The 24,906-nt window shown below is 42.2% G+C and overlaps 1 protein-coding gene across 2 annotated transcripts in view; it reads right to left on the minus strand.

The window, feature by feature from the left end:
• Positions 1-24,906, minus strand: part of LOC139555242 (CUB and sushi domain-containing protein 3-like) — a 773,621-nt gene that overhangs the window by 670,565 nt on the left and 78,150 nt on the right. For both annotated transcript variants that reach the window (XM_071368883.1, XM_071368882.1), the window contains exon 2: positions 4,293-4,515. In XM_071368883.1, coding sequence (XP_071224984.1) covers positions 4,293-4,515 — 223 coding nt within the window. The remainder of the gene's footprint in view (positions 1-4,292; positions 4,516-24,906) is intronic.

Genomic DNA, 24,906 nt, shown 5'->3' on the forward strand with positions numbered 1-24,906 from the left:
TCCACATTTGTTTATTATCTATTTCACTTGCTTTGAATATGTAAACGTGTGTTTCCCATGCCAATAAAGCCCATTGAATTGAGACAGAGAGAGAGAGAGAGAGAGAGAGAGAGAGAGAGAGAGAGAGAGAGAGAGAGAGAGAGAGAGAGAGAGAGAGAGAGAGAGAGAGAGAGAGAGAGAGAGAGAGAGAGAGAGAGAGAAAAATAAAATAAAATAGACACATTCATCGGGATACATATTTTAATATTTCAACTGGTCTGTGAATAATTCAGAAGGAACCGTTAATATTATAACAAAACCTCAAATGAGTTACTGATATCTTTAGAAATGTCCTGCTCTGAATAATGTGACAGTATGATGACACTGTCAGGTTAGTGGCCGCATATGAGTGAGGAGAGAAAGAGCTACAGTATGTGTGTGTGTGTGTGTGTGTGTGTGTGTGTGTGTGTGTGTGTGTGTGTGTGTGTGTGTGTGTGTGTGTGTGTGTGTGTGTGTGTGTGTGTGTGTGTGTGTGTGTGTGTGTGTGTGTGTGTGTGTGTGTGTGTGTGTGTGTGTATGTGAGTGTGTGTGTGTGTGTGTGTGTGTGTGTGTGCGAGTGTGCGTGCGCGCGAGTGTGCGGATTTGCGTGGTTAGTGTGCGTGCATGTGAGTGAGAAGTTAAGGTGCTGTGTGTGTGTGTGCGGTGGTGTAAAGTACTTAAGTTAAAATACTTTGATGTACTACTTAAGTCATTTTTTGTGGTATCTGTACATTACGTCACTAATTATATGAACACATTTTCCTTTTATGTTTAATTCACTACATTCCTCAAGAAAATCTAACTTTTTTCTCCTTGTAATGTTCCCTGACATTTAGAATGCTCAGGAAGGACAGCAATATGGTCTGATTCAAACACCTTTTAAATATAATGCATTGTCATCCCTACTGTCTCTAACCGGCGGACTACTGCGTTTTGTAAATTATTTGTATGTCTGAGTGTTGGAGTGTACCCCTGGCTATCCGTAAATAAAATAAAAAGAACAAATTGTGCTTCCTGGTTTGCTTAATTGAAGGAATTTGATGTATAGCATTTGCTTTTACTTAAACTTTTACTCAAGTATGACAATTTAGTACTTTTTCCACCACTGTACTTAAGTACAATTAAAAAAAGATACTTTTAGACTTTTACTCAAGGTGTATTTTACTAGGTGACTTTCACTTTTACTTAAGTCATTTTCTATTAAGGTATCTATACTTTTACTCAACTATGACGATTGGGTATTTTTTCCACCAATGTGTGCGTGTGTGTGTTTGTGAGTGTGTGTGTGTACCTGTGTTTTAGCGTGTGTGCATATGAGTGAGGTGTCTATGTGTGAGTGTGTGTGTGTGTGTGTGTGTGTGTGTGTGTGTGTGTGTGTGTTTTCCGGCAGGTGTGCACTCGTGTGTTGGCGGACGACGTGATTTGCCGGAGCTGTTGTTTGCTGCAGAGCCTTTTATGAAGCCCATGGAAGTTGATTTATTGTGCAGCATTCATTAGGAGGCTGACACTTCACAATTTATGCAAAAGTAGGTCACAGAGTATCGATCAAGAGCCCTGATCTGGAACATAGTGTGTGTGTGTGTGTCTCCATCCTCGACAAGGCCAAAGAAAAATACTGTAACTAAGGCCCTCTTAATACACTCACAATCCCCTCTCAACAAACCCTCATACACACCCTCTCAACACACCGCACACACACTAATTGCACTTAGGCGCCACATTAAACTCTCTACGTTCACAGGGGAGAGACCAGACCAGAGGTAACATAACATTCCTTAATGAAATCAGATACCAAATCAAATTCCAAACTGTTATTAATAGTTAAGGTGTTTACATTCTACCTGTCCATGTCAGATCTAAATATGGAGGTGGCCATCAAATACTAATAATTATAATAATATGGGGTACTATCTAACAAAAGCCATCAGTCAGCGGAGGGAAGGAGGGAAGGAGAGAGGGAAGGAGGGAGAGAGGGAAGGAGTGAGAGAGGGAAGGAGGGAGAGAGGGCGAGAGCGAGGGAGGGCGGTGCTGGTGACACTGCCTCTGATTGCAGAGACAGGATTTAAAGTAGGGGGTAAAGTATGAACATAGTATTTGTCTCTTACAGAGAGGAACACGGTCGATTCAGAGTGTTACCCACAGGGAGAAATGCCTGCATTGCGTGTGTGTGTGTGTTTGTGTCTATCTGTCTTCAGAACCCTGCCTGCTACAGTATATTTACTCCTTTAACTGTTTAAGTCTCATTCCTTCCCTCTGAGGTGTATAGTCACCTCCTTCCCTCTGAGGTGTATAGTCACCTCCTTCCCTCTGGGGTGTATAGTCACCTCCTTCCCTCTGGGGTGTATAGTCACCTCCTTCCCTCTGGGGTGTATAGTCACCTCCTTCCCTCTGAGGTGTATAGTCACCTCCTTCCCTCTGGGGTGTCTAGTCTCCTCCTTCCCTCTGAGTTGTATAGTCACCTCCTTCCCTCTGAGGTGTATAGTCACCTCCTTCCCTCTGAGGTGTATAGTCACCTCCTTCCCTCTGAGGTGTATAGTCACCTCCTTCCCTCTGGGGTGTCTAGTCTCCTCCTTCCCTCTGAGGTGTATAGTCACCTCCTTCCCTCTGAGGTGTATAGTCACCTCCTTCCCCAGTGGTGTATAGTCACCTCCTTCCCTCTGAGGTGTATAGTCACCTCCTTCCCTCTGAGGTGTATAGTCATCTCCTTCCCTCTGAGGTGTATAGTCACCTCCTTCCCTCTGAGGTGTATAGTCACCTCCTTCCCTCTGAGGTGTATAGTCACCTCCTTCCCTCTGAGGTGTATAGTCACCTCCTTCCCTCTGAGGTGTATAGTCACCTCCTTCCCTCTGAGGTGTATAGTCACCTCCTTCCCTCTGAGGTGTATAGTCACCTCCTTCCCTCTGAGGTGTATAGTCACCTCCTTCCCTCTGAGGTGTATAGTCACCTCCTTCCCTCTGAGGTGTATAGTCACCTCCTTCCCTCTGAGGTGTATAGTCATCTCCTTCCCTCTGAGGTGTATAGTCACCTCCTTCCCTCTGAGGTGTATAGTCACCTCCTTCCCTCTGAGGTGTATAGTCACCTCCTTCCCTCTGAGGTGTATAGTCACCTCCTTCCCTCTGAGGTGTATAGTCACCTCCTTCCCTCTGAGGTGTATAGTCACCTCCTTCCCTCTGAGGTGTATAGTCACCTCCTTCCCTCTGAGGTGTATAGTCATCTCCTTCCCTCTGAGGTGTCTAGTCTCCTCCTTCCCTCTGGGGTGTCTAGTCACCTCCTTCCCTCTGAGGTGTATAGTCAACTCCTTCCCTCTGAGGTGTATAGTCACCTCCTTCCCTCTGAGGTGTATATTCTCCTTATCTCCGGGATGTGTAATCGTTTATCTCTACATCCTATTTATATTGTTTGGCGTTTTCTTATTCAATTGAACATGTTCCACATGGAGGGTAGTGCTATTAGAGGAGGTGACGTGTGTGTGTCAAATCAAATGTAAATGTATTTGTCTCATGTTTCGTAAACAACAGGTGTAGACTAACAGTGAAATGCTTAATTACGGGTCCTTTTCCAACAATGCAGAGTTAAATATAAAGATAGCTATGATAGGCATGACAAAACCGGGGCTTTAAGCCGCTTCGCCAGTTACCACAGTCCCCCTAATGAATGACTAGAATGTTCAAAGCTAATGAGGGTTCCGAGGGCACGGACAACATTCCAATCAAACAGCGATGTTTTGAAAGGAAAGTATCTGCTGTGTATTAGCACAGGTTAATGGGACCCGGAGTAATTACAATAACCAGCTAATTGGACAGAGCTGTTCCATTTTCTCTGCCTTAATCACCTGGTGTGATTTCTCAGTGGCGGCTTTAATTCGGTCAAACTGCCGGAGCGATCTGGTATCCATGTAAGCAACAAATTACAATGGAATGATTTGGACTGATCTCTTTCCCAGTGATCAAACGTGTTCGGAAATGAGTGAGAGAGTTCTGCCTGCTCCGATAGAAGAAGCTGCTGAGCTTCCATTTTAGATTAGAATGGGCTAATCAGGTTATGCAAGACCATATCGCTCTCAAAGTCCGCTCCTGACGAAAGTCTTGCGTGAAATGAACAGTGTAAGTAGCATACTCGTCTATCTTTTAAAATGTCAACCGTAAAGCCGTAAAGCCTATATTCAGCTACTAGAAGAAAAGAACAAGCAGGATTTTATCAGACAGGGATTCAAGAATTAAGGCAAGGAGATATATAGAAATAAGAAATGAACATTGTATTAAAATGGCACCCACCTCGTCCTGAAGTTCACCGGATGAGGATGTCCATCATAAAGCGATAAAAAGTCATACTCTTCCTCCACAGCGAAGGACTGAAAGACAATTTGAATTCGGTTCCCCTCCTCTGCTACAATAACCCATGTACAGTTAGCCCCATTGGGGTACCCATACGGAAAACCTGGGCTTTCAATGGTGCCATTCCGACCTTTTAGCATCCCACCACACGTATATATGAAACCTGGAGAGGAGAGAGGAGATAACAGATGAGCATTATTTGGGAGGCATATATAGATATATATATATAGATATAGATATAATTGACTCATTGTGCACATAACAAGCAACACACCGATGTAATCACTGCGGTATAATTGTCACCATTATGCGGGGAAAAAAAGAGATTTGACAAAAAAAGCAGAGTAAAAAATAACAAAAACTTTACCACACAAAAACGTATATGTGGATAATCTAAACTCAGAGGCAGTGTTCCTCTGTAGCTCAGTTGGTAGAGCATGCCTCTCTTCGATTCTCGGGGGACCAATCATACATACAACATTTATGCACAACTGACTGTAAGCCACTTCGGATGAACGCGGCTGCTAAGTGGCATATATTACTGAAGTGATAATGTCCTCAAAGCCAGTGTTTGGAGGATATATTGGCACGGGTGTTGTTAACCTTGACAATATATCCTCTAAACACCGGCTTCGAGGGCATTATCACTTTAATACAATGGTTTACCAACATATTCAAATGATGATTAGCATATTTTCACACAAAAAACATTATTGTGATGAATTTATTCAGACTATTTCATCCTTTCACAACACGCGTTGCGTCGTGCCAGGGGAACAGCCCTTGGCCGTGGTATATTGGCTATATACCAAACCCCCTCAGGCTGTATTGCTTAAATATACCACGGCTGTCAGCCAATCAGCACCCAGTTTACATTACAGTACATACAACCTTTTAGAAATAATACTGTATGGCAGATGTCTGATCTAAAAGTATATTGATAAAGATACAGATAAAATATAGTGCAACTCTTTCCAGAAACCCTACTGTACTGCTATATATGTAGCAGGTGCCTGATCGGGAGTCTAGCAGTGTGCTCTTGCTGCATACAGTGTCACAGACACACAGACACCATGTTCTGCATGGGGAGAGCCAGCAGGCCGCCACAATCACGCCCAGCACGCCGTCCCTAGAATATGAGTCTCAGCTAGATGCATGTCCAATGCCATGCTGTGTGCTGTGCTTTACTTTGGGAGGAAGACCTGCTCTGCTATTTACACACAGAGAACTTCGACAACACCACTGCTGCACTGCTGCATTGCCTAAACACTTTCTCATGGTCCAGAAGGCATGGTTCCTCTGGGCTTGAAGTAAAACACACTCATGATTCAATATTACAGATCTTGGAGACTGTAACCCTGGATCACAGCATAACCATGGATCAGAATAACCATGGGTCAGAATAACCATGGGTCAGAATAACCCTGATTCAGAATAACCCAGGATCAGAAGAGTCCTGGATCAGAATAACCTTGGGTCAGAATAATTGTGGATCAGAAGAGTCCTGGTTCAGAGTAACCCTGGGTCAGAATAACCCTGGATCAGAAGAGTCCTGGGTCAGAATAACCCTGGGTCAGAATAACCCTGGATCAGAAGAATGCCTAATGGCAGAAGCACTTTTGCCAGCCCTGTGGCCGTCGTGGTATAATGGCTCCAGAATGGTTGACCTCCAGATGGTCTATGCAGACTCCAGGCCTCCATGTCCTGGATGAACCCTGGTTTTCTTTCGGCTCCGATGTCAGCAAAAGCCTCCCATTCACATTGTCTTTCAATGGAGTTCAATGGAAAATACTCCAAGCAAAGGCTCGCATTGAAATGTTTAATATGAGTTATTCTCAATCAAAACAGTGACCGATGTCGGTTTATTAATGGGAATTTGGTATTATATTCTAGGTTTATTAATGGGAATTTGGTGTTATATTCTAGGTTTATTAATGGGAATTTGGTGTTATATTCTAGGTTTATTAATGGGAATTTGGTATTATACTCTAGGTTTATTAATGGGAATTTGGTGTTATATTCTAGGTTTATTAATGGGAATTTGGTGTTATATTCTAGGTTTATTAATGGGAATTTGGTATTATACTCTAGGTTTATTAATGGGAATTTGGTGTTATATTCTAGGTTTATTAATGGGAATTTGGTATTATACTCTAGGTTTATTAATGGGAATTTGGTGTTATATTCTAGGTTTATTAATGAGAATTTGGTATTATACTCTAGGTTTATTAATGGGAATTTGGTATTATATTCTAGGTTTATTAATGGGAATTTGGTGTTATATTCTAGGTTTATTAATGGGAATTTGGTATTATATTCTAGGTTTATTAATGGTATTATATTCTAGGTTCATTAATGGTGTTTTATTCTAGGTTTATTAATGGTATTATATTCTAGGTTTATTAATGGTATTATTTTCTAGGTTCATTAACGGTGTTTTATTCTAGGTTTATTAATGGTGTTATATTCTAGGTTCATTAATGGTATTTTATGCTAGGTTTATTAATGGGAATTTGGTATTATATTCTAGGTTAATTAATGGTATTATATTCTAGGTTAATTAATGGTATTATATTCTAGGTTTATTAATGGTATTATTTTCAACATTTATTAATGCTATTATATTCTACAGTGGCTTGTCGAATGTATTCACTCCCCTTGGCATTTTTCCTATTTGTTGCCTTACATCCTGGAAATAAAATACATTTTGGGGGGGGTTGTATCATTTCATTTACACAACATGCCTACCACTTTGAAGATGCACAATATTTTTTATTGTGAAACCAGCAAGAAATATGAAGAAAAAAAAAAATGTGTGAGTGCATAACTATTCACCCCCCCAAAGTCAATACTTTGTAGAGACACCTTTTCCAGCAATTACAGCTGCAAGTTTCTTGGGGTATGTCTCTATAAGCTTGGCACATCTAGCAACTGGGATTTTTGCCCATTCTTCAAGGCAAAACTTCTCCAGCTCCTTCAAGTTGGATGGGTTCCGCTGGTGTACAGCAATCTTTAAATCATACCATAGATTCTCAATTGGATTGAGGTCTGGGCTTTGACTAGGCCATTCCAAGACATTAAATGTTACCCCATAAACCACTCAAGTGTTGCTTTAGCAGTATGCTTAGGACCATTGTCCTGCTGGAAGGTGAACCTCTGTCCCAGTCTCAAATCTCTGGAAGACAAACAGGTTTCCCTCAAGAATTTCCCTGTATTTAGCACCATCCAACATTCCTTCAATTCTGACCAGTTTCCCAGTCCCTGCCGATGAAAAACATCCTCAAAGCATGATGCTGCCACCACCATGCTTCACTGTGTTCTCAGGGTGATGAGAGGTGTTGGGTTTGCGCCAGACATAGTGTTTATCCTGATGGCTAAAAAGCTCAATTTTAGCCTCATCTGACCAGAGTACCTTCTTCCATATGTTTGGGGAGTCTCCCACATGCCTTTTGGCAAACACTTTAAGTAATGGCTTTTTTTCTGGCCACTCTTCTGTAAAGCCCAGCTCTGTGGAGTGTACGGCTTAAAGTGGTCCTATGGACAGATACTCCATTCTCCGCTTAGGAGCTTTGCAGCTCCTTCAAGGTTATCTTTGTTCTCTTTGTTGCCTCTCTGATAAATGCCCTCATTGTCTGGTCTGTGAGTTTTGGTGGGCGGCCCTCTCTTGGCAGGTTTGTTATTGTGCCATATTCGTTTCATTTTTTAATAATGGATTTAATGGTGCTCCGTGGGATGTTCAAAGTTTCTGATATTTTTTTATCACCCAACCCTGATCTGTACTTCTCCACAACTTTGTCCCTGACCTGTTTTGAGAGCTCCTTGGTCTTCATGGTGTCGATTGCTTGGTGGTGCCCTTAGCTTAGTGGTGTTGCAGACTCTGGGCCTTTCAGAACAGGTGTATATATACTGAGATCATGTGACAGATCATGTGACACTTAAATTGCACACAGGTGGACTTTATTTAACTAATTATGTGACTTCTGAAGGTAATTGGTTACACCACATTTTATTTAAAGGCTTCATAGCAAAGGGGGTGAATACATATGCACATACCACTTTTCCTTTTTTTATGTTTTAGAATTTTTTGAAACAGGTCATTTTTTTCACTTCACCAATTTGGACTATTTTGTGTCTGTCCATTACATGAAATCCAAATAAAAATCTATTTAAATTACAGGTTGTAATGCAACAAAATAGGAAAAATGCCAAGGAGGATGAATACTTTTGCAAGGCACTGTATGTCTATTAATGGTATTATATTGTATGTCTAATGTCTATTAATGGTATTATATTTTAGATTATTAATGGTATTATATTCTAGATTATTAATGGTATTATATTGTATGTCTATTAATGGTATTATATTTTAGATTATTAATGGTATTATATTGTATGTCTATTAATGGTATTATATTTTAGATTATTAATGGTATTATATTGTATGTCTATTAATGGTATTATATTTTAGATTATTAATGGTATTATATTGTATATCTATTAATGGTATTATATTGTATATCTATTAATGGTATTATATTGTATATCTATTAATGGTATTATATTGTATATCTATTAATGGTATTATATTGTATATCTATTAATGGTATTATATTGTATATCTATTAATGGTATTATATTGTATATCTATTAATGGTATTATATTGTATATCTATTAATGGTATTATATTGTATATCTATTAATGGTATTATATTGTATATCTATTAATGGTATTATATTGTATATCTATTAATGGTATTATATTGTATGTCTATTAATGGTATTATATTGTATATCTATTAATGGTATTATATTTTAGATTATTAATGGTATTATATTCTAGATAATTAATGGTACTAAATTCTAGACCTACTGTCCAGTACACACAGATATCCCCATTGGCTGGGTGAAGATATTAAATTCATATAAATCGCTGCTGAAGATTATGCTCCCCCGAAATACGAAAGGACAGAATCAATTTGAACCCTGTCCAAGTTAATTCCAGGGGAACATACATTTTGCTGGAGGTGAAGTATGTTTGTGATCTGCTAAAGGTTGCACATAGTATCACACAGTAGTAGTGGTAGCCTTGCAGGGCATCGGTTTCTCTTGGCATTGGGGAAGTAATACACTCAAGTGATCACGTATTATCCACACCGTGAGAGGAATAGATCAGGGAGCCATCTGGAGAGATAGCTGCTGACAACACTGTCTTTCTCTGCATGTCTCCTTCTGCTACCAATGAGATCACGCACGCACGCACGCACGCACGCACGCACGCACGCACGCACGCACGCACACGCACACACACACACATCCAATCTACACATTAGATCTGTGTTACTGGTTGTGAACATACAGTAGCCTACCAGTGCATCTGGTAGTTCCATATGGTTAACACTGTGTAGTGTATAGCATGATCTCCGTGCTTGTGTGCTAGTATCCATATAATCCATAGGGATCCATAGAATCAGGAATTAGAATAGGAATAATTGAATAGGATCTCTATGATGGGATCATACAGAGACCGGTAGGAGAAACGGTCTGCTGTGTTATCAGACATGCTCAGACAGGCCCAGACGTGATCAGACATGCCTTGACATGCCCAGGCGTGCTCAGACATGCTCAGACATGCTTTTAGTATGGTACGTGGCACAGAAGGTTGGTGGAACCTTAATTGGGGAGGACAGGCTCATGATAATGGCCGGAGCAGAATAAATGACATGGTATCAAACTCATCAAACACATGGTTTCCATGTGTTTGATACCATTCCATGCACTCCATTTCAGCATTTACTATGAGCTGTCCTCCCCTCAGCAGCCTCCTGTGGTACACGGCATGCACGCATGGCTAACTGTCTGCTTCCTGCTCTCCCTGGTTTTTCCTGGTCTTGTCCGTGATTCGCTGTGAAGGGCCAATGTGGCTCACAGCTCTAATTGCACCACATACTGTACTGCCACGGGAGGGATGGGGCATGACAGATGAGCATATGAAGTCACAGGGTGCGTACCAAATGGCACCCTGTTCCCTATTTAGTGCACTACTTTAGACCAGGGCCCATAGGGCTTGGGTCAAAAGCAGTGTATTATATAGGGAATACGGTGCCATTTGGGGCACAGCCACACAGCCACAGACATCCAGTAGCAACTGTTGAGTGTTAATAGGTCTGGACGCAATCAACGCCCGAACGGACAGAGGAGTATGTGGGGGGTAAAGTCGTTGAGGATTGCCTGGGACTCAAACATTGGGGGAGCGAGCGTTTGTTGACATGTTTTGTTATTGGAATCGTTAGCTAGCCTGAGAAGGTGAAAAGCTGCCATTGCTGAGAGGATGTCACAATAGAAAACTGGATGAAATATGACAACAGTCCAGACAACAGTCTGCTTAAAATTAGCAAGAGCATTTAACTTTACAGTAGTACAGGCATAGTGTCACGGATCCCCCGGAACTTTCATTACGCACACCTGTCCCCTATTCCCAGTGATTAGTACTTGTATAAGTGTGCCCTTGGTTTACCATTGTCCTGTCTATTATTGTTACAATGTCCGTTGGTTCGTGTGAGTACCTGTGCTGTGTGTATTGGCTTTCGTGCCATTGTGGTTTGCCAAGATGATTACGGGTCTCGTCCCGTGTGTTAATCATTATGCGGCTTGTGTTATTTATTCGTGGTACTCCTCGCTCTTTTGTTTGGGTTTCTACCCTTTGTTTTGTATAGTGTTTGTTTGGTCTTCGTCCCCGTGCCTTTACACGGCACTCCGTAATTTGGGTGCAATAAAAAAAACTATTACGCATTCCTGCGCCTGTCTCCCGAATCATTCATACCAAACGTGACACATAGTGATTCTTGAAAATAATATACTGCAAAGAGGGGGAGAGAGAGAGAGAGGGGAGAGAGAGATGTACTATTTATCCTCTCCACCACTCCCCTTAAGGGTTAATTAATGTAAGGGTGGTGAAAGGAGGGCTTTTACACCGACTGTGTGGACGCTGTGGAGCTATCTAGACCCTATGTGAGCCCGAGGTATGAATGATGAATCATCATGGTCATGGACGCCAGTTAGATTTTTTTGTAGGAGGGAGATTTTTAGATGTTTTTTCTGGATATAAGACGATGAAGCGGTTTAGTGGAAACATCCCTATCTTCCCGCAGTCTCTTTTCCATCTCATTTACCAATACACAGTTTTCAATTAAGGAGTGCAATGCGGAATCCACCTACGTCTAGAGGGAGCATTTTAAAACCACCTCAGAGGCTCAACGGAGCGAGCCGAGAGTGACCGCGTCCCAAATGACACACTACTTTAGGCTCTCTGGTCGAAAGTAGTGCACTATATAGGGAATAGGGTGCCATTTGGAACACAGACTGAAGGCTGGCATGGGATGGAAGCCGCTTAAAAGTGAGGAGCACTGCGTTGGGCGTTGGTGGTGTATAGTCCTACAGAATGACTGAACACAAACAGTTCCACAAAGCTATCTGAGGAAGATGGAGGAAGAGCCACGATTAGTTTGAATAGTGCAGCTGTATACACTTAGCCAAGGACCCATCCTACATCCTACATAGTAATAACAAAACACATTTATTTTTAAAGCTAAATATAAAGCTTTAAAGAAGCAATCAGCAGTTGAAATAATAACAAAGGGCCCTCCAAGCCCCTGTTTCAGTAAAAAGCTGAGAGATGGGGCTGGAGAAAAGTAACCACTCTGAAATTCATAGACAGGGCTATTGATGCATCCATTGTATAAAATGTATAGTTTTAACCATGTTTTGAGGCTATACAGTGTTTGTTTAAATTTACTTTGTTTACAAGCATTGGAGTACCACAATCTTATATATTGGGTTCTGACAGGGTACAACAGTTGAACTAAGCTCATGAGTCATTTATATAAGTTATATTCTTCAAGAATCAATGGGTACATCTTATTCATTTATAAGTCAAAAAATGTATGTAGCAACTGCAGATTGCCCCTTTAAAGGGTGACATAACGCATCTGTGACTTCACATGATTCTAGAACACGCATTTCACAGTCCTAACCATCAAATCTGGTGTTTCCATAGACCTAATTACCAAACGCCATATTTGTCAACGTTTAGTGTCATTAACTAAACCCAGTGGCTTGCCAGCAATTAGTGACAGTGATGCTGTACTGTATGTACGCATTATCCAAGCCTCAATGCACTCACATGGGCCGTTTGAACATGTTGGTCATCTACTGTCCACTCTCAACCTCCATGGCTAACGCTGAAGGGTACGACAGAAGCTCTAAGGTAGAGGTCTGCACAACTGATTTCTTCATCCGGCTCCCCGTCCGCACCCGCAGCTTTTCATACCTCACTGCTGCTACCGCTGGCTTTCTATCCGACTCAAACCTGGTACCACAAGAACTGGTCACCAAACCCAACCACTGTCCTGGAATATTATATTAAGCATATGTGACTTGCTAGCCATGGTCCCAGCAATTGTGTGCCCTATAAGCAATATCAAAATGTGCAAAAATAACCTAAGAAATAGGTTAAATTACTAGAGATTCTCACGTTGCCCATTATATTAGGCTATTGGTATTGCTGGGCTACATCAGCGAGTAGAATAGAAGTAGCTTGACGAGAGCAGATTTAGAGAGACCTGCACTTTCTCTTGAGCTACGTTTTATAGCCTACCTTTTAGGACTGGGACGATTGTCAGATGGAGATAAATATGGGTGATCAATATGTATTTCTAGGCAATGTAGTAAACTATAGCCTAATCATATTTAGGAAGTTCATTTCATTGGAAAGATAACTGCCCCTTGATAACTGCACTTTCTCTTGAGCTACGTTTTGAATATAAGATATAGCCTATCTTTTAGGAGGACGATTTGCAAGCAAAGACAAATAAATGGTTAATCAATATTTATTGAAAATAAAAAGGTGCAAAGTTCGCTCACCATGGTAGCCTATGCGCGCCTTGCGCCTTTTCCTTTTCAATTATTATCACGTTTTTGGACCTTGACTCACGTTGGTTGAGCATCTTCCACTTCTTTCCATTATCAATATTTACAGACACTGTAGTAAACTATGGTCTATTCATATTTAAGTACATTTTCTTGGAAAGATAACTGCTATTTGATTGTGCACCCATGCATATATACCAGTGGAGGCTGCTGAGAGGAGAACGGCTCATAATAATGGCTGGAACTGAGCGAATGGAATGGCATCAAAAACCTGGAAACCATGTGTTTGATGTATTTGATACCATTCCACTGAATCCGCTCCAGTTATTACCATGAGCCTGTCCTCCCCAATTAAGGTGCCACCAACCTCCTGTGGTATATACTCTTGGCAGTCTACTCTTGATCTCGCCCAACTCGGAAAGGAGAGGTAGGCTACTGAATTTGAAGCAGCGAATTCTGAGTGTGTGAATAATGTGACAAATATGTGATTTTGATACAATAGGTAGGCAAACGCACACAAACCAGAAAGACGACCGTTGACAAATAATCTGCGTGACAAAAACATTTTCTCAACCCAAAGTTGTCTGTCTGACCGCCCGCAGCATGAAAAATGCCGACTGCACCACAGTGATCTCTGTTGGATCAGCAGGATGCGACCCTCTACTCTAAAAGACAATTTATGCTTGATCTAAAAATGTGGTAGGGGGCTTCGTATGGAGGGTGTGATGCAATTGCGGAGCCTCCAGAAGCATGCAGAGGCCAAAATCAAGCTCTGGACCGCATCGCCTTGCACCTCTCAATCCGACATCTGGCCACTTCAGACGTCGGATTGACTATGTAAAGCCTTTTAGGCACTGCTTCTATTGGAGATTCTCTCTCTCTTTCTCTATTTCCCTCACTCTAACTCTGCGTGTGTGTTTACTAGTACTGGTTATAAACGGGGAGATTATGTTGGATCTATATTTTACTGCATCCCTTCAATAATGTGCTCTCCCACTGGGCATAGACATCCTTTCAATGGCTAGTTTTGATTGGTCAAGTTGTCAACTAATGTAAATTCAACTGAAATCAACAAAAACGTTTACCGTGTCATTGGATTTAGGTTAAACAAAATATGAAATTCCCTTACATTGATTACTTTTTGCAACACCAATCAGTTTTCCATGTTGATTCATGGTCATCACATTGTTTGGTTGAAATGATGTAGAAACAATGTTGATTCAACATTGAGAGAGAGAGAGAGAGAGAGAGAGAGAGAGAGAGAGAGAGAGAGAGAGAGAGAGAGAGATTTCCTATCATTTGTCATCACTGGTGAGAACCAGGGCGTTTTAAATCCCATCAGTCAGCTGACAGGTGCTCAGAGTGACCGTTTTAATTAACCACAAGCGAGACAAGACAACATGGGGTGACCCTAACCCCCTCCCTACTTAACACCTAGGTAGTGATTAATGGAGAAGGCGGAGAGAACCTTACCCTTAACCTATGACCTTGTCTCATCAGTGGATTATCAATCACTGTGAATAAGTGTGCTCTCTTAGAGCTATTCTTACATGTTGAGCTTAAATTTCACATGTGAAACCATATTTCACATATATTATATTCAGAGTTCATATGTTAACACCACCTTTCACGTGAGGAGAATAATACACAATTGCATTTTCACATGTAAAATAAAATCTAACTTTCACAAGTTAACATGTGAAAATCGGTCAAATCTGAAAATCAGTCACATGTGAAAATCACATTTGCAGGTTCACATGTCAGAAAAATCTCACCTTCAAATGTGGAACTGCAGATTCCCATGTTGGGTTGAAATAGTGTTATTCTCCTCAGGTGAAAAGATGGTGTTAAGATGTTGCAGGAGCAACAATGTTTCCACATTTGGGATAAGGGTGACCACATCTAAAAAGCTCAAATGCGGGACAAGTGAACCATTTTACATGACATTCACGGATCAGTGAACAGGTTAATGGATCACGTTCAAATAGTGACATTTGTTGCTACATCCATTTTTTGGTTTATAAAATAATGCTATGTACCCATTAGTGGTGCGCGGGTCATCTGTTTGTTCACCCGCCCCCGTACGCAATGGCTAACAAACCATCCATAACCGGCCGACTATATGTGATAAATTGAGCATCTGAGGCCCACACCCAACCCTAACCTGCTAATATAGAAAATGCTCTATAGGCTACAGTCAAAACGACAGCATGTTACAGTGGGAGCAGGATTTTCTGTTGAAGCCTGATTTAGATATGTTTCTGCTTATATATCAACTTGTCTTTAATTAGATAAATGCATCTTCTCTTCTGTCATTTATGTTGCCCTAGAAGACTAAATAAACCATTGCTCACCAGAATAATCTAATAGACCGATAGAATTAGCAAAGACGTTTAGGGACTGGGGAGAAAATTCAATAACGCAAAAAAAAAAGGGGGAAAGATTTTTGTGCAAAATGTCCAAATGACATCAGTTTGACTGGTTGTATGAAAAAAAGAAAGCTGTGAAAACGACCCAATATGCTTCCGATAAGATTTCAGTTCGGCTCTAATGCATATTTTATGTGGTTGAAATACTATCATCTTTTGTGATGACGACAGCACCTCCACAGATGGTATCTTACTGAGCGTTATGTTCTCTCAAGATGCAGAAAGAAAATCATATTTCTCCACTCCTGTTCCCAAGTCCAAATTTAGCCTACATTTAGTGTATCATTTTACTGCCAGAAATTTTAATGTTAAATGTTAAAATGAAGGCGATGTGAGAGGTTATAGACCTATAGTCAGTGTCCAGATTTCAGTTTTAATTTAAACAGTTTCCATCTAAACAGTAGGCTCCAGTTCCCTTGACGTGCCATAGGCCTTTATGAAGTCCCGTCTTGTGACTGGTGAATTTGTATAGCGCCTCACAATCATCACACATAACATAACCAGCACTGATATCATCCTCTTTCACCACTTCACCAAATATCTTCCAAACATGACTTTTCTGGCCCTCCCTTCTCTTTATTTTCAATTCTCCTTTTCGCAGAGTCTGTTTTATTGAATTAAACTTCAACAATGTCCTTTTTGCCTCCGTGGATTGACAAATAGCCCTACGCCAAATAGCGTAGGCTATTTGGCGCGTACAGTTAAACCCTAAAGTTTAGGCGTATGCACTAATACCAGATAGCCTAAAATAATGAACGAAAAACCTCAAATGTAGCCTATATAAATGACACAAGTATTATACATTCATGGATTTTTACAGTTATTGTTTCTCTTTATTCAACCTGCCTGCAAACCACCCAACCGTAAATCACACATAATATTTAATTACCCTTAACGCGTCGCCGTGCGGATATAACCCTGGGAACTGCGAGTTATGAGTCAACCCGCCCATCAATAGTACCCATTGATTCTTGAAGAATATAAAGTATAAATGCCTCATGAGCTTCGTTCAACTGTTGTACCCTGTCAGAACCAAAAATATAGGTTGGTTTAACTCCAATGTTTGTAAACAAAGTAAATGTAAACATACACTGTGTAGCCTAAAAACATGGTTACAACTATAATTTTGATATAATGGATGGTCAGTCCTTGCATCCATAGCGTAGTGTGGATTTCAGAGTATTTGTGTTTCTTCAGCCCCATTCCTCAGCTTTTATCCGAAACTGTTGCTGGGATGGCAATTTGTTAATGTTTCAATTAAGGATTACAACTTTAAACACCTTTTTACTATAGTGCAATTCCCTAGTGAGTGAGTTACTTTTATTCCATTAATATCAAGCAAAACCTCTGAAGTCGAGAAGAAAATTCTTAGTACTGCAAACAAAAATAATGATTTTGAAAAGCAGAACATAAACCCAACGGCTGTGTGGGAACAGCAGCCAGCACCCGCAGCTCCATATCAGCCTTCACTTCCGAGTTGCAATGAGTTTTTGACCACCCAGTCGGCGGATGAGAAGCATCGATCCGGCTATTCCAGCTCCGCCAAGGGGTAACCGTCAGCATCAAATCCAAGTCTTTTTGGACTCCGGGGCCGCGGATAATTTCATCTATCAGGACCTCGCCAGAGAACTACTAACCCCTCTGCATATTCAAGCACTTGATGGACGCCCCATCGGCTCCGGCCAGGTGGAATATCAGACCAAGCCGATTCAACTGCAGGTCGGGGTGAACCACTCAGAGACTCAAAGGGCCCGATTCTTCACCAAACTGGACCTCCGTAACGCTTACAATCTGTTGACAACTACCTTTAACACCCCTAGTGGCCACTAGGAATATTTATTATCGCACGCACCAACAGTCTTCCAAGCATTGGTCAATGACACTCTTAGGGACATGTTGAATCGGTTTGTCTTTGCTCATCTCAACTACATCCTGATCTTCTCAAGACCCTTCCTGAACACATCCTGCACATCTGCCAAGTCCTGAGACACCTCTTGCAGAGTCAGCTATACATCAAGATAGAGAAGTGCTAGTTCCACGTATCCCAAGTCTCCTTCCTGGGCCCCATTATCTCTACCGCCGGCATCCAAATGGACCCAGTAAAGGCTAAGATGGTCACCGACTGGCCCCGTCCCGCCAAACCCAAACAAGTCCAGCGGTTCATCAGGTTTGCCAATTTTTACAGACGTTATATACACAACTTTGGCCCTAACCCGCAAATCCCAGACCGTTTTTTTGCTGGACCCCAAGGCTGACAGGAGATGGGGTGGTCCATTCACAGCGGAACATGTGAGACAAGAAACTGCACCCATTTGCATTTCTCTTCAAGCGGTTCTCGCCAGCGGAATGAAACTACGATGTAGGAAACTGGGAGGGCTATGGCCCCAAGGGGCAGGCGTGGGTGCCTGCCCGGACATCCTGGACCAGGGACTTGTTCGGGACCACGTGGTGGTCGCCCTGGCTCCGTGGATGGAGCCGCACCTGTCATGGTAACGCCTGTCACCAGAGGGCGGCAGAGACCGCCCTAGAAACTATAATGACCTTTAGGTGTTTTCTGTTACTAATTATGATTTCTTTTAAGAGAGGTGTTTTCTGTTATCCTTTGCAAAAGCTTGATTTGTTTGTTGTGTGCGTTGTCTCTGAGTGAGTTCGAGTCTTACTGTTTATTTTTTCCCCAGTTTTACTTTGTACCTTCTGTTAAATATTTTCTAGTAAATTATTTACGTTTTTCCCTAAACCACTGGTTCCTCATCTGGTTCTATGTTCTGTTCCTGGGTTCTACCATGTCACACACTTTGGTTATGTTACCCTGGCCTTTCGCTGCCTTTTTCCATTTTCAAGTTTTCCCACATTCATTCCAGCAACATAGCACCCTGCATTCTGCTGCTGGTTTGTCTCTGAAGCTAAGCAGGTTTGGCTCTGGTTGGTTCCTGAATGGGAGACCAAATGTTGCTGAAAGTGTTGGGGAAAGAAGGATGTGAAAAAAAAAAAAATAATAATTAATGAGGGAAAACTTCACACGTCTGAAAAACGTGTGTCTAACTGGTGAATATTACAACAACAAAAAATGATCATTGTTTTTTCACGTGAAGTTTCTGGGGTGTTTTTTTTGTAAGGGTAGCCTCACTAAAATCACACCTTCGCTTGGGAGTGGGTTTTCCGAGACACACACACCCCAGATGCACTTAGAACGGACTATGAGTGACAATGTTTCAAATTGATTTTCAGCTTTTCGCACTAAAGCATCCCTCCAAGATACAAATCTAACTCTAGGCACTTTCCTGATACAGCAGAGTAAAAACGCTAGCTCTTCTGGGTAGGGCCACTTACGTCAATTTGACGGCATGGAAAATTCGCATTGACAAGTCTGTATCACAGCAGACAAACACAGTCATGTAACATTTCAATTATGGAGGTGACTACATCATTTTGATATCTGTCGCACACAAACATCCCATTATTAATTAAAAGATTAAAAGATAGAATCATATTTTCCATGGGAACATATCCAGATGGCTCCCTATTCCCTACATAGTGCACTACTTTTGAAAGGATCCCTATGGGCCCTGGTCAAAATTTGTGCACACTATAATGAATAGGGTGCCATTCGGGATCCATGTGAAATACAGATTGGCTGCTAGGCCAGGCTAGACCTGTCTGTCAAGGCTTAATACTGGGGCTCAATCACCTCCATGTACGTCTCAGAGGGAGTAAGGCTCCACTCTAAAGAGAAATACGATTTCTAAAAGCAAACGGACTCCACCTTTAATGAATTCTTGAATTACTCAGCATTCCCTAGAGACTAGAGCACCACTGTTGTGTGTATGAGGACAAGAAAATCCCCTTGACTTTAAAAGCATATTTATTTTTCTTTCCTCTCAAACCTGGACAACTGTAATATCAGGACCCTGTGCACATTGTTAGATTGATACTCCATAATGGACATGGGAGGAATGGGGATCACTTTAGATTACTCTGCAGACATTTAATATAACCCTCATCATCGCTATGTGGATATCATCGCTATGTGGATATCATCGCTATGTGGATATCATCGCTATGTGGATGTATTGCAATTACCATTAAAATTCTAATTTCTCCAACTGCTTAACTATGGGCTGCGTGAGCTAGATGTATGTTCACTGTTAAACCGTAAAGTGTCTATGATATCGACAATACAACTGTTCCCTTCCTCCTTCCCTCACCCTCGTCCCCTAAACACCAGGTCTGAGTCCAAAATGGCACCCTATTCCCTTTATAGGTTAATACTTTTGACCAGGGCTGATAGGGCTCTGGTCATAAGTAGTATAACAGATAAGGAACAGGGTGCAAATTGGGACGCAACCCAAGAGCAAGGTAACAATTAGACACAGCAGGAGATAGAGATAGCTACTAGCTAGCTAGCTAACACATATCTGGAATATTCCTGGCATGAGGCAGGTTTTAATTTGGGAAAAATGAAGCGAGGGTAATGAGCAATAGCCATCCATAGCTTGAGAGATTGAGGCCAAAGGGGGAACCTCCCAATTGGTTCCAGTGTATTGTGTTGCCAATACAGTGGGAACAAGACGTTAGCGGTTATATCCCTAATGCCACCCTATTCCCTATATAGTGCACTACCTTTGACCAGGGCCCAGGCATTTGAGATGTAGCCAGAGAGAGCATTCATTACCACATCAAATCAAGGCTAGTTATTTGGATAGATGTAGAAAATCCCTCTGATTTATATCGCTATATATTATTCAAACCAGACAGAAGCTGAATTCTAAGTAGTTTTAGATTTTTTTTTAAGTACTTGAAAGAGTGAGAGAGAGAGGAGAGGAGCGAGAGAGGAGAGAGGAGGGAGAGGAGAATGAGAGTGCGAGCGAGAGGGAGAGGGAGAGGGAGAGGAGAGTGAAAGCAAGAGCAAAAGCAAGAGAGAGAGAGAGAGAGAGAGGAGAGAGAGAGAGAAACAGAGAGAGCATTTCTGACTGTGTCACCCTGGATCTAGCTGAGCCTTGGGGACTGACTGACTGACTGCTGCTACCTACCCTTGTAGGGTGGAGAGGAGAGGAATATACAGTTGAAGTCTGAAGTTTACATACACCGTAACCAAATACATTTAATCTCAGTTTTTCACAATTCCTCACATTTAATCCTTGTAAAAATTCCCTGTTTTAGTTCAGTCTGGATCACCACTTTATTTTAAGAATGTGAAATGTGAGAATAATAGTAGAGAGAATGATTTATTTCAGCTTTTATTTATTTCATCACATTCCCAGTGGGTCAGAAGTTTACATACACTCAATTAGTATGTGGTAGAATTGCCTTTAAATTGTTTAACTTGGGTCAAACATTTTGGGTAGCCTTCCACAAGCTTCCCACAATAAGTTGGGTGAATTTTGGCCCATTCCTCCTGACAGAGCTGGTGTAACTCAGGTTTGTAGGCCTCCTTGCTCGCACGTTCTTTTTCAGTTCTGCCCACACATTTTCAATAGGATTGAGGTCAGGGCTTTGTGATGGCCACTCCAATACCTTCTATTGTTTGTACAGATGAACGTAGTACCTTTCAGGCGTTTGGAAATTACTCCCAAGGATGAACCAGACTTGTGGAGGTCTTGGCTGATTTCTTTAGACTGTACATGGATGGGGACAGTGGGGAGTGCAGTGTCCCAGTGCCTAGTACTGTAGGTAGAGCTGGATCAGCTCAGCAGTGGTAAACATGCGAAATAGACACTATGTTTTCCCTTATGGGCTTGTCTGCCTAGCAAGGACGCTTTGAGAACAAGTCTGCATGTCAACTTCTACCATGTAGAAAATACACTGGTGTGACTACCTGGATTTCTGGACATGTCTGTGCTCTTCATATTGCCGAACTGACACTGACCTAGATACACTTATAAAATGCCTCAACAGTAAAATGCATGTTACATTTCATTATTCATATAAACAGCATGTCTAAAAAATGATTACGTTTGCTGACTTGAGGACAGCACTTCCTTTAATAGCATCACCGTGGGCCAGTATTACAGCATCACCGTGGGCCAGTGTTACAGCATCACCGTGGGCCAGTGTTACAGCATCACCGTGGGCCAGTATTACAGCATCACCGTGGGCCAGTATTACAGCATCACCGTGGGCCAGTATTACAGCATCACCGTGGGCCAGTGTTACAGCATCACCGTGGGCCAGTGTTACAGCATCACCGTGGGCCAGTATTACAGCATCACCGTGGGCCAGTATTACAGCATCACCGTGGGCCAGTGTTACAGCATCACCGTGGGCCGGTGTTACAGCATCACCGTGGGCCAGTATTACAGCATCACCGTGGGCCAGTGTTACAGCATCACCGTGGGCCAGTGTTACAGCATCACCGTGGGCCAGTGTTACAGCATCACCGTGGGCCAGTGTTACAGCATCACCGTGGGCCAGTGTTACAGCATCACCGTGGGCCAGTGTTACAGCATCACCGTGGGCCAGTGTTACAGCATCACCGTGGGTCAGTATTACATCATCACCGTGGGCCAGTATTACAGCATCACCGTGGGCCAGTGTTACAGCATCACCGTGGGCCAGTGTTACAGCATCACCGTGGGCCAGTATTACAGCATCACCGTGGGCCAGTGTTACAGCATCACCGTGGGTCAGTGTTACAGCATCACCGTGGGCCAGTGTTGCAGCATCGCCGTGGGCCAGTATTACAGCATCACCGTGGGCCAGTATTACAGCATCACCGTGGGCCAGTGTTGCAGCATCACCGTGGGCCAGTATTACAGCATCACCGTGTGCCAGTATTACAGCATAACCGTGGGCCAGTGTTGCAGCATCACCATAGGCCAGTATTACAGCATCACCGTGGGCCAGTGTTACTGTATCTGTTATTAATTTGTATGGGTCCGTGTCAAAAATAGGGCCTTCCTCATCTACTAAATGCTTTTCCAATAAGTTTCTATGGTTAACGTCCTATTGTGGAAAACTCCATCCAAAGATTAGGAAGAGACAAATTTATAATTATAATAGTGAATATTTTAATGCATACGAGCATCTGCAAGGTAGATCCGTCTCTGATCTCAGTCAGGGAAGGATCTCCCAGAGTAAATGAGTCCATGTCCCTTATATAGGGAGGTAAATCCGTCTCTGATCTCAGTCAGGGAAGGATCTCCCAGAGTAAATGGTTCCATGCTCTTATATAGTGAGCGATAATAATACAAGGATAATTTTTCCCAAGGATTAAATGTCAGGAATTGTGAAAAACTGAGTTTAAATGTATTTGCCTAAGTTGTATGTAAACTTCCGACTTCAACTGTACATGTAGGTAGAGTTAAAGTGACTATGCATAAATAATAAACAGAGAATAGCAGCAGCGTAAAAGAGGGGGGGGCAATGCAAATAGTCTGGGTAGCAATTTGATTAGCTGTTCAGGAGTCGTATGGCATGGGGGTAGAAGCTGTTGAGAAGCCTTTTGGACCTAGGCTTGGCGCTCCCATACCGCTTTCTGTGCGGTAGCAGAGAGAACAGTCAATGACTAGGGTGGTTGAAGTCTTTGACAATTTGTAGGTCCTTCCTCTGACACCGCCTGGTATAGAGGTCCTGGATGGCAAGAAGATTGGCCCTGGTAATGTACTGGGCCGTACGCACTACCCTCTGTAGTGTCTTGCGATCGGAGGCCAAGCAGTTGCCATACCAGGCAGTGACGCAACCAATCAGGATGCGCTCGATGGTGCAGCTGTTGAACCTTTTGAAGATCTGAAGACCCATGCCAATAGGTTTTGTTGTGCCCTCTTCATGACTGTCTTGGTGTGCTTGGACCATGATAGTTTGTTGGTGATGTGCACACCAAGGAACTTGAAGCTCTCAACCTGCTCCACTACAGCCCCGTCGATGAGAATGGGGGCGTGCTCGGTCCTCCTTTTCCTGTAGTCCACAATCAGCTCCTTTGTCTTGATCTCATTGACGGAGAGGTTGTTGTCCTGGCACCACACTACCAGGTCTCTGACCTCCTCCCTATAGGCTGTCTCATCGTTGTCAGTGATCAGGCCTACCACTGTTGGGTCATCAGCAAACTTAATGATGGTGTTGGAGTCGTGCCTGGCCATGCAGTCATGAGTGAACAGGGAGTACATGAGAGGACTGAGCACGCACCCCTGAGGGACCCCCGTGTTGAGGATCAGCGTGGCTGATGTGTTGTTACCTACCCTTACCACCTGGGGGAGGCCCGTCAGGAAGTCCAGGATCCAGTTGCGGAGGGAGTTGTTTAGTCCCAGGGTCCTTACCTTAGTAATGAGCTTTGAGGGCACACTGGAGTTGAACGCTGAGCTGTAGTCAATGAATAGCATTCTCACATAGGTGTTCTGTCTCTGATCTCAGTCAGGGAAGGAGCGCCCAGAGTAAATGGTTCTATCTCCCTTATATAGTGAGCGATTATAATACAATCATATAGTTTACACAACAATTATTTATACAAGAAACAGTTCCAGAACACAATGGCCTTGTGTTAGGGTGCAGACATACCAGGAGTCTATGAAAGGCATAACATCACTGTCCAACACAGAACAATAACATAACCCTTGAGAAGTGACAACTGCTCACCCCAATTCTGCCTCAACAGTCTGAATTGAACTTCATACATTTGTGAGGACGAAGGGGTTGCCAATCCTACTCAGTGAATTTCATAAAAATAAAAATAGTGAATTATTCTTTTTAGATAAAACTATACAAAACTATGTACATGTCACCAAATGACTGTTTAAAACAGTTTCACTTTAATGAATCCCCAATGCAGCATGACACAGGCAGCACTGAGTGTACAGTGGCTCCTCCTTTAAAAGTTGTGTCATACTGCAGCACACCTTGCGGAATGCCACAGAATTCTATGGCACGTTATTTAATTGTCAGCCATTGTTACTATTAATGCTAGTTAGTGCTAGTTTGACCACCAGAGGGCATCTTTGAGGTGCATTTGATAGCCTTCAATATTGGCAGTATTAGAGAATTTAAAACCTTTTTTTGTAAGAACATAGTATATGGGATTGATTTTAAGAAATGTTGCTTAATTCATTTGATTAATATTATGGGGTTTCTATTCCAAGAAAAACGAAACCCTCAGGGTTTCTGTTAGGATGGAACTGAAAATATGGAGCTGTACAACGTGATGGTCGGGAGTAGACTACACTACTAAGAGCAGTACTACCTGCATTTTAAATAAATAAGACCTACACCA

Source organism: Salvelinus alpinus, chromosome 26 (genome assembly GCF_045679555.1).
Source record: "Salvelinus alpinus chromosome 26, SLU_Salpinus.1, whole genome shotgun sequence".
In the NCBI taxonomy this organism is placed as follows: domain Eukaryota; kingdom Metazoa; phylum Chordata; class Actinopteri; order Salmoniformes; family Salmonidae; genus Salvelinus; species Salvelinus alpinus.